Source organism: Phyllopteryx taeniolatus, chromosome 9, assembly GCF_024500385.1.
Source record: "Phyllopteryx taeniolatus isolate TA_2022b chromosome 9, UOR_Ptae_1.2, whole genome shotgun sequence".
In the NCBI taxonomy this organism is placed as follows: Eukaryota; Metazoa; Chordata; class Actinopteri; order Syngnathiformes; family Syngnathidae; genus Phyllopteryx; species Phyllopteryx taeniolatus.
Genome location: NC_084510.1, coordinates 15,114,310 through 15,125,180, shown reverse-complemented (window position 1 = coordinate 15,125,180; position 10,871 = coordinate 15,114,310). Strand labels below are relative to the sequence as shown.

At 40.7% G+C, this 10,871-nt stretch overlaps 1 protein-coding gene across 2 annotated transcripts in view; it reads right to left on the bottom strand.

Moving 5' to 3' along the window:
• Positions 1-2,697: 2,697 nt before the first annotated feature.
• Positions 2,698-10,871, bottom strand: part of LOC133483871 (sortilin-like) — a 20,782-nt gene continuing 12,608 nt past the window's right edge. The window contains exons 8-20 of one of the 2 annotated variants that reach the window (XM_061785695.1): positions 10,688-10,815; positions 10,357-10,501; positions 10,061-10,216; positions 9,087-9,199; positions 8,895-8,997; positions 8,654-8,822; positions 8,393-8,577; positions 6,950-7,139; positions 6,546-6,662; positions 6,230-6,338; positions 5,521-5,633; positions 5,315-5,441; positions 2,698-5,230 (exon numbers count right to left, since the gene is read on the bottom strand). In XM_061785695.1, the coding sequence (XP_061641679.1) occupies positions 5,216-5,230; positions 5,315-5,441; positions 5,521-5,633; positions 6,230-6,338; positions 6,546-6,662; positions 6,950-7,139; positions 8,393-8,577; positions 8,654-8,822; positions 8,895-8,997; positions 9,087-9,199; positions 10,061-10,216; positions 10,357-10,501; positions 10,688-10,815 (1,670 nt within the window). In that variant the 3' untranslated portion in view covers positions 2,698-5,215. Of the gene's footprint in view, positions 5,231-5,314; positions 5,454-5,520; positions 5,634-6,229; positions 6,339-6,545; positions 6,663-6,949; positions 7,140-8,392; positions 8,578-8,653; positions 8,823-8,894; positions 8,998-9,086; positions 9,200-10,060; positions 10,217-10,356; positions 10,502-10,687; positions 10,816-10,871 lie in introns of both variants that reach the window. The other variant, XR_009790222.1, reaches the window with a different exon arrangement.

The following is a 10,871-nucleotide window of genomic DNA, read 5'->3' as shown; positions in this document are numbered from 1 at the left end:
GGTAAAAGACCAGTTAAAACAGAACGTCTCTCTTGCAATTGTGACCTAGCCAAGGCAGCAAGGTAAACATCAAGTCCAAGTCAATCACATTCAAGTTTATTTCAGTTTCAGTCAGTCATTTCAGTCATTTTATTTCATAATGATTTTGTTTTAGATTTATATTGTTCAGCAATATATGAATTCTCAAATTTTTTTGACATTCATACTCTGATTTAAAAAACAGAAGTTACTCACTTGTTACTCAGTAATTAGTAAGTTCTTTCTTACTCAAGTAATTATTTGGAGGACTACTTTTTACTTGAGTCATATTATTCTAAAGTAACAGTACTCTTACTTGAGTACAATATTTGGCTACTCTACCAAACTCTGCTTGTGACCATAAAGTCGTGTTAATGTTGCCGTATGCACAGCCAAAACAACAGCAAAAACATCTGCAACTTACTGCAAGGTGTTTTCTCAAGAGAAGTGGGCCGAAATATGCAAGTTTGGACAGTGACAAAACTACACTGCATGTTAAAGCTGTTTTTCATAGCCTGTAATGTAAACACGAGTCATGCGCAGCTGTCACGACTCACTTTGATTGGCGCGCGAAGCCCACTCAAAGACTTTGTGTGCTGACGTGACCTTTTTTTTTATGTTTTTTGGTGAACTTGAGTCAAACGTCACTGTAGTAATCAGCAAGCGCGTCCCATGCGGAAGTCGAAAATGAAAAATGATCGCGCACCCACCCACCCTTCCATTTTCTGTACCGCTTAATCTCACTAGGGTTGCGGGCGTGCAGGAGCCTATCCTACTATTCTAGCTATCTTCGGGCGAGAGGCGGGTTACGCCCTGAACTGGTCGCCAGCCAATCGCAGGGCACATAGAAACAAACAACCATTCGCGCTCACATTCACACCTACGGGCAATTTAGAGTTTTCAATGATAAATGAAAGTAGCGAGTGGCATGTAAATTATTGTAACGTAGTAAAAGTACCGTTTCTTCTTAACATAAATCCATCAATTTTCTGTACCGCTTTTCCTCACTAGGGTCGCGGGTGTGTTGGAGCTTATCCCAACTGACTCTGGGCGAGAGGCGGGATACACCCTGAACTGGTCGCCAGCCAATTGCAGGGCATATATAGACAACCATTCACATTCACATTCACACCTACGTGCAATTTAGAGTCTTCAATCAACCTACCATGCATGTTTTTGGGATGTGGGAGGAAACCAGAGTACCCGGAGAAAACCCACAAGGGAGAACATGTAAACTCCACACAGGGGAGGCCAGATTTGAACCCAGGTCCTCAGAACTGTGAGGCAGATGTGATAAACAGTTGTCCACCATTGCCGCTTAACATAAATACTTGAGTAAAAGTAAAAAGTATGCTTCATTAAAACTACTCTGACAAGAACATCCATCCATCCATCCATCCATCCATTTTCTGGGCCACTTCTCCTCACTAGGGTCGCGGGCGTGCTGGAGCCTAACCCAGCCATCATCGGGCAGGAGGCGGGGTACACCCTGAACTGGTTGCCAGCCAATCGCAGGACACATAGAAAGAAACAACCGTTCGCACTCACATTCACACCTACGGCCAATTTAGAGTTGTCAATCAACCTACCATGCATGTTTTTGGGATGTGGGAGGAAACCGGAGTGCCCGGAGAAAACCCACGCAGGCACGGGGAGAACATGCAAACTCCACACAGGCGGGGCCGGGGATTGAACCTCGCTCCTCAGAACTGTGAGGCAGATGCTCTAACCAGTTCACCGTGCCGCCCTGACAAGAACAATTTATCCAAAATGTTACTTGACTATATGCAACGAAGTAAACGTAGCGCGTTCCGACCCACCTCTGGTCCTACTATATTATTTGAATTCATATTTTTTAATCGGCATCAAGGTTAGGAATTTACTTTCAGAAGAGGCCCTGTGTCAAACTGCCATCACTAGGTAACAGAATCCACATTCATACAAAAGCTGCGATCGGCTACAACTCACACTCAAGCACTCGACAAGCAGACTCCCTAACTTCAGCCAACAACATGAAGCTTAAATGTCCCCTTACTTTCATGTGAAATGTCTTTTGCGCATCCATCTTTGATGATGTCACAACCGCTAACAACAGGGCTTACCCTTAATGACCTACACTCAAGACATTACATTAAGCATATAAAATCTTTCAACGACAGGCAAACAACACTGTGTACTTTATTAGAAAGCTTTATTACCGCAGTAAGAGAATTTGACCATCTGGAAATTCCATCCATCCATCCATTTTCTGAGCCGCTTCTCCTCACGAGGGTCGCGGGCGTGCTGGAGCCTATCCCAGCTATCATCGGGCAGGAGGCGGGGTACACCCTGAACTGGTTGCCAGCCAATCGCAGAGCACATACAAACAAACAACCATTCACACCTACGGGCAATTTAGAGTCTCCAATTCATGCATTTTTTTGGGGGATGTGGGAGGAAACCGGAGTGCCCGGAGAAAACCCACGCAGGCACGGGGAGAACATGCAAACTCCACACAGGCGGGACCGGAGATTGAACCCGGGTCCTCAGAACTGTGAGGCTGACACTCTAACCAGTCATCCACCGTGCCGCCCCATCTGGAAATTAGCCGATTAAATAAAACACTTTATGGATTGATACATTCACTACATTAATGCACGATTTATGACAGACCAAACAAAATCGGAGCACAAATTAATGTGAAAGAGATAACATTTAATTCAATAATTTCATTAAAAAGATGCATACAAAATGTTAATGAATCTGTGCTATGTGATACTTTTATTTCAAATACTCTTCCTCCTTGGTCATACCACAGCAATGTCAAGAAATGAATGACAGTCATGGTACCATATGTACGTATTGGCAAGAACGCATTTTTTTATTTATTTTTTCACAGATGTGTAGATACAGTGCAAAAGTGTTAATCATGAACTCCAGTAAATAGCTATTGAGTATACAAAGAGACATCAAGCATGTGTAGCTGCTCTCATACCTGACAAACTGTCCTTGAGAAAATGCCTGTCTATCAGGCCAGCTCTACAGTATATAGCTTATTTGCTGTGATATTAATCTTCTGTTCGAGGAAACAAACCTTGCCTGTACGTTAAATTTCAGCTCCTAATATTAGATGTACAGTACATACCGTATCATAGAAATACTGGATAAAGGGTATGTATCGTAACAAAAAAATTTTTTACCTGCATCCATCTTAATGACACACGTTGACTGATGTGGGGAAATATTTAAAAAATATAACAGTAAATCGGTGTATTTTACAAAAAAGACATTTCAAGTAAAGTTTTTGAGTTAGGATTAACTTCATGTTTGTTAATTGCTGGGCTATCGTGGATTTTACTCTACAATTAGAAAATGAAACAATAAAAGTGCTTTGGCAATAATTCAAGTCTTTAGTTTTCACTGCACAAAATGGGGATTGAAAAATATCGGTGATGCTTCACCTTTCCTACCCACTAAGAACAATTGTAGAGCAATTCAACATTTATTCCAAATTTCATACTTGTATTTCACTTCAGTAACATGACTGGTTCTGCTGAGAAAAAAATAGAAAAAATAAATTCATTCACGGTTACCTTTTGACCTTGACTGTCCAAATGCGCTTAAATGAAAGAGCAATTTTACAACATATTTCTGGAGTATACCAGAATATTCATCTTCTTCTTTGTATTTTTGATATCATGTCATCAATGTATTTAATCAGCATTAGAATTGTATGGTTCACATATGTCACTCAAAAACTTTAGAGAATAAGAGTCAACTAAACAAACTATTTGTTACGCATAATACTGGACAATGACATGTTATTTTATTACTCTATATTGCTGACATTTAGTGTGCTTTTTTTTTTGTAAGAAAGAAAAATATATGTAGTAGTTTTAGCATCCATAAAACAAGCAAACTGTCATATACTACTGCCCTGCAGTTCCATTATTAGAGCCGGGAGGGCGCTTTGTGTCCTCTCTCTCCCCCCTCCCCTCTCTGTTTTCAGCACCTGTCTTCAATCAGCCTCATCATCACCGGTGTATATAAGCCTGCCTGTTCCTGGAAATCCTCGCCTAAGTATTGCAGCCTCTCCTAGCGGTACCACGGCCCACCTTATGTCAAGTAAGGTATCCTGTTCCTCGCTTCCCTTGTTATGTGTCATCCTCTTGTGTCTTCTCGTTCCCAGTGCTCCCCTGTGTTCCTGACCGACATCATTCCTGCCACCAAGCCAGCCGCCTGTTCTGTCCACTGCCTGCCTCCTGTCCACACCGCCGCCTGCCAACACATCCAGGACCACCTCCATAACCTTTCCTCAATAAACTGTTCATCATTTTACATCTGCCTCCGCTTGCTCTTGGGTCCAGCTACTCCCCACACTTGACACAAACAGTGTGCATTAAAAGGCTGACATCTAAAGTGTGTCACCATGTGATTATTTCAGAAGCATATATATATATATATATATATATATATATATACACATATATATATACATATATATATAAAGGTAAACTGTCTAGAGTCGAAAATGAAAAATCATGACTCCGTGGGAGCGGACATTTAAATGTTAATAACATCCAAAGTGCTTGTTTCTAAAAAAAAAAATAAAAAAAAAAATTGTAAAATACAACACAGAAAACATCCAAGCTGTAAATATATGAACAACAGTATTTAAACATAAGCCCAGTTTAGCTAGAACTACAAAATGAAATGTCTACATTGACTGTGTTAATGGGCAAGTTTTAAATGTACAGAATTCAAAAATATTTTGAAGATGCCAAACATAAACAAAAAATATTCAGGACTTATTTCAGTAGTGATATTCTACTTAACTGTTCCATAACACTGTAAGATAAAACATATCTAATTCCTCTGCAGTGCATTGTTAAATGCCAAACGCCGTCTCTGAGAGCACGATTTGACGCTCCAACGTCCTGACAGAAACAATAAAAGCTCTTCAGGGACTTCTGAGCCTTTCTTTTGTTCTGTGCTGAGTTTGTACTCCCTACCCCTCCACATTCCATTGGTTTGTCTCTGTGGTCTTGTCTGTCTTTGTGGGAACCTCAACCATGGGATAATTCAGCCAACTGCTGTTGCGTCCTCCAGCCACCAGGGATAGCAGAAATTGAGAAGCAGATGTTAATCAGCATGTGGGACAAGCAAGAGTGCGCCGCTCAGGCATCAATAAAGACTGAATGGGGTTACAATGTCCAACTTATTCCAAGAGGTCCTGTGGGAAAAATAACAACATTTTTGGGAACAGTTCAAAAGTTCTTATCACCAAAAAAGGGAAATTTCACACTGTTTGAGATACCTGATCTGAATCGTCGTCGTACTGTGCTATTCCCGTTTCCATGTACTGGGCGTCAACGTCGTCAACGCCTTCTATTTTGTTAGCTTCAGCATGTTCCCTCATGACAGAATAGCGGTGCACAAGGAATCTGATAAAGACACTGCCACATATTACACAGATGGCAAAACATTATTTAATGGCCTGTATCAGAAATGTAGCTCACTGACCGTCCACCACAGACATATTTCTTGACTACCCAGACGCCCATGACAGTGCTTATCAGCAGCATGGCTATGACAACCACGGCTATGACTGCAGCATTTACTGAGCCGCTTTCAGTCTGACAGAAAAACAGGAACAGGATGTAAATATTAAACTGTTAATGGCACTTTGACTACCATTGTAAACTCAGACTTAAGAAAATATACTGTAGTTCCTTAATTAGTTACCAGGGGCTTTTATTTCCTCAACTGCAGTGTTGACATATAGTACCGTATTAGAGGTATGGCATTTACGTACTTTACTGCAGCGAGTACCAGGCATTCACGAGAAGACTTTTAATTGAGGGGATGCAATTATAAGTGAATTCTGACAATGTTTTATTTTTTTCACAAATTATAATTAAAACATTACAATATACATGTAACATTTACTTTGATATATTGTAAAAATCTATCAATATTAGGAAATAAATTGTATTTGTACAAATCAGCCAGAAAAAAATGAATCTAAACTAAAAAGGTCATCACAGTGTCCATTTGGTAATAATTCATTGAGGCAGGTTGTCTTATTAGCGTGAAGAGGGCTATCTGAGGAAATACGGTACATAGCAGTGTCACAAGACAAGTGCAGGATGATGTTGTATGTGCTGAAGATAAGACATTACAGTATTTCGATTTCCAGTCTGTCTGAATATTTAAAATGTGTGGCACCAACCAGAGAAAATGGATTAAGAGCATCACTGGTGCACCTCCTCCTCAGGTCAGTCTCCTTTCTGACTGGCTGGAATCCACCAGAACACAGGTCTCCTGGAATCTTCCGGTAACTTAAATGGAGGTCAATTAAACAAATTAAAGGCAAAACGCAACGGAGCACAATGGATACCTTCTGTGAAGGTCTGGTATTGTCCTTATTGTAAGAAACAACTCATGTTTTGCAACTAGAACTGCAGTTTTTTAATTATGCTATTACCTTTTTGTTTTGTTGTTAAAAAATAAATCAATAAATAAAAAAAGGAGCAAGTGATACTCACCCACTGGTCTGCAGTTCTTCAGTGGTTCCATTGAGACAAAACTCTAGAGGATGGCCCTTCATCTCCTCCTGCTCCACGCACTCCGAGCTGTTCTCAGGTCGGAAGTATCCAAAGTCACTATGAGACAAAGGAGAGTTAAATGTGCTCTAAAGCAGTGATTCTCAACCACGGTTCCACAGCACATTAAGTGTGGTGTAAGACATCATGATTAGCATCCTCAGAAAAAAAAAATAAAAAAAAAACCAAACAAACACACAAAAAAAACTAGAGACGACATAACTGTACTAGCGTCAACAAGGGGTGATAAGAGAAGACGACTATATTCTGTAATTTATGTGTCATTTTTGGAATAATAAACACCCAAGCTAAAAAATAACTTTGTCCATAGATGGGACATACAATACCATTGATAATCGTCCAGTGTACAAGCACAAGGAGACAGACGCTGCCTGCCACTGAACTTCCTCCCATTCCAGCACGCAGAGTCTTTCCTCAAACGTAGGAAGGTCTCCTTGTAGCCTAACACGCAGCCATCATCGGAGCTGTCAGGGTCAGCAGAGTGAGCCAACCACGGCACGTAGTCCTCGTCATTACCTGCATGTTCACATGGAGTGTATAATCAGTAGGGTTGGGTATCGAGAACCGACTGAAACCGGTACTAACATTCCGGTTCTCCCGGAATCGTTCAAATTAAAAGATTTCGGTTCCCAGTTTCAATGCCTACAGTCTACCAACCCCCGAAGAAGAAGTGGCGAAAAGACGCGCACAAAGACGTGCTTGTGCCCAACGGCGGCAGCGAACAAGTGTTTCTTAGCTTTGTTAAAATAATTGATAATCAGTGCAACACTTGGAATAAAATTGTATTGTGCAAAGCAGGCCTTCGCGATGTGTTAAAGTCTGACGTGCTCCCTCCCACTGCGAGCCTCGGCCTACACCGCGCGGAACTTCAGTGAAGTCAATTGGGTGAGTGTGAAACAATAAATGTCTATGCCAACATTGAGTTGGCATAGACAGTTGGTAGTTGGTTGGTTGCACTCTTGCACTGATGGTTTTTAACGTTCATTTTAGTCTTCAAACCAACATAAGAGCTGATGACAGACACAAAAATAAAATATACATTATTTTACCATACTGGAAATAAAGTAGAAATAGTCGCATTACAAGCTTAACATTGAGGTAAAACTTTACCAAAGGTCAAACTAGCAACTTTACATCACAATGAATTGGGACACATTTCACATAAATATTATCTCACAGTATCACAAAGACCACCCTTGTGCCTCATTAGTGTAGATAAAGGAATCAACGTTTTACAGAGCATTTGGTTCCATTCATCACTCTTTTTCTTGCCGTCGCGTTTTACTTTTGTTTTCACCGGCGTCGTGTGAAGTTACCTTTTGTGCCAAAATGTTGAGTTCTGGTGCGTACCCTTCAAAATAAAAGGTTTAATGCTTAAAACAGGAAGTCAAGTTAAAACTTGGACATATAAACCATTTTGATGTGATAAAAAAGTCGCAAATTAGGATTTTAACAATGCTAGATCTAACTTTTAGCTGAAACAATTAATGAATATGAAGTCAATTGTGTTAGTTTATAGGTTTGATATTGGTTATAGAAAACCCTGAGTCAAATGTTCATTTTAGGCTGCTAAGAAAATTTATGTTTATAATTTGGACACCCCTTATTTAAACCAATGCGACCTTTTTTGACCCAGCCCCCTAAAAGAATCTGAATTGAGAATCGTTTGAAACCGGAATCGCTCAAATTCAAACAATGCCCAACCCTGATAGTCAGTCTTGCTCAAACCCAACTACCTTCTTACTCAGACTTCTCACATAATCACTCACAGTCTCGGGTGAGGAGATTCCTGAAGTCGATGGTGATCACGACCCATTTGGTAAAGTCGTTCCTGTACCCCCACAAACTGACATTCAAGGAGCGGGAGCCCGGCTCACTGTCCATACCGCTGAAGTGGAAGCGGTCACTGGTGAAGTTATAAGTACGCCAGCACCGTCCTTCATCAGTGGAAAACCTGCATTGAATGGAGACAGACCTTAATTCACACATACTACTTATGAGTAAAATTGCTACACTAAATTTATACTCACTTGATTTGATTGACAGGTAAGTTGGTGTGCTCCACAGCCACAAGAAGAGCCCCTGAGTCTAATATAGCATAATGATGAGGACCTGTAAGGGACAGCAACCACGAGTAGCCACCATCGTCAGACACATAGACGTCAGGCATGACAGCGGACTCAGCATCCCCCACGCTGCCTGAAGAGAGGAACAGGTTATGGAAAACCATACAAGAAATATTATTCAGTAAGTTCTCTGTGCTTTTGATACCATGAGCAAGAATAAGGCCCACTGCACTTGGCTGGGAGAGTGGCAGCATGGGGACATTCATCTTCATGGCAGTGCTGTAGGTGGCGTGGATGTGGAGTCTACACTGTAAAGACAAGAATAAGGGGAACGTGACTAATTGTGTGCATGTGTGTATTATAAGGGCGATGTAAGGATCATTTAGTTATGTCTCACTCTATTTGGCCTGTTAGTGGAGGTCTCAGTGTCACAAGGGCTGTTTTGCGGTCGACGCAGTGTCTGCCATTGCGCTCCTTGGTCGAAGGTGATCATGGTTTCCACTGCTCCGTCTGCATAGAAGCAAGTTATTATCCATGTTTACTTCCATTAATTACAATAAACTACAAACTGCTCCAAAAAATTTAGAACATTCTTTTTAAAACATATTACTACCTCCACAAAGCACAATAGTGTGAGGTTTTGAATGACATGGCTTTTTAGCTTGTCAATCGGCAGGATTACATTTAAAAAAACAACTGCGATCTCCATTGTTAGAGGGGTAGTGGTCACGATGATAAAATTTTGCCATGATCAAATCATTTACTTTCATATTACAGTCTGCTTGTATTGAGGCTAAGTGAGGCAGTGACCCAACAGACCCAGCAGATGGAACTCCAGTGGAAAAAGTTCCGGTGTGGCCTTATGAATAGCATTACCACCACCTATATAACTAATTTGATATTGCTTGACACACAATTTCTTTGGGCGTTCAAATTAGTCAGACATCATTTTTCAGAATTGGCAGAGGTCTGTACTCCACTGTCTAATTCTAATAATTACTGTGCCTGTTCAGCAAATTACAGGCTTCAGGATCCTGACTGACCAAAATGGCCTATAGTTACAGTATAACATTACAGGTTTCTTCAGCATTCACTTGATGGCCCGCAAACTGAAAAAAACAAATTTGAAAAGGAAAGCGGTCCTCTTTCACACAATTTAATACAAAAATAATCTAGTCTGTTGAATTAACCCAATCTTCAATGTTGTCAATTTCTTTTGGAAAAATACTTCCATTTTGGAGGGGACTAGAAAGTCCCCACACACTTTGCATGTTTGTTCATATGTTCATATGTTTCATGGACCCTGCATAAAGCTGTCTACTTTCTCTACTTACTCTACTTTCCACAATGTAATAAAGTGCATTGGCTTACCCTCTGTGAGCACGCTGGTCATGTAAACGCCCCTGAGTGAAGTAATGGTGGTGAAGTCAGTGTCACTTCCTGTGGTGGTGTAGAGATGGCGCTCCAGAGACTTGGAGAACACAGTTCCTCTGTCATCAGACACATAGATTGTTCCAATTCCAGAGTCTGGGTGACACATACAAACACAATATTTGGATACTAAATTATACTAATTAGAATTATTTTCACTATTGCTCTGATGTAATAACTTGATGTTATTTCATTCGTATTTTATCAAAATTATTTATTAGCAGTATGGTTCTGACCTTCCGGGTCATCCACGTGCATAAATATCATGTTTTCATTGGCTGCCAGAATGGAATAAAACTGCTCATGGTTGACTGCAGGAAGCTGAGCTATGTTCCATAGTTCTCCTCCATTCACAGACACGTGTATCATGCGCTCTGTGTCCTGATTAAAAAAAACATGAATAATAATGAATAATATAATTAAACAAATCTGAGCGTCACCATATTTGTCCACACTTCGCACACCCAAAATCACACTGCTAAAATCATGAAAACAGTTGTCATTGTCAGGTAAGACAAAAACTGTTGTGACACTGGTGACAACAAGGCAGATCCTGTAGATGCTCACCTTTCCAGTCATGATGGAGGCAAAAACAAAGCGCCCCCCCAGTACGAACGAGTAAACTCTTGTTGCGATTGTGTGGAAGCTTCTGCCATAGTCTGCTGTTTTCCTTAACTCCAACATTCCTTTGTCATCTGGCACACATACAGCTGGCTTAAGAAGCTTTCCAAAATATGTGTGTGCATGTGCA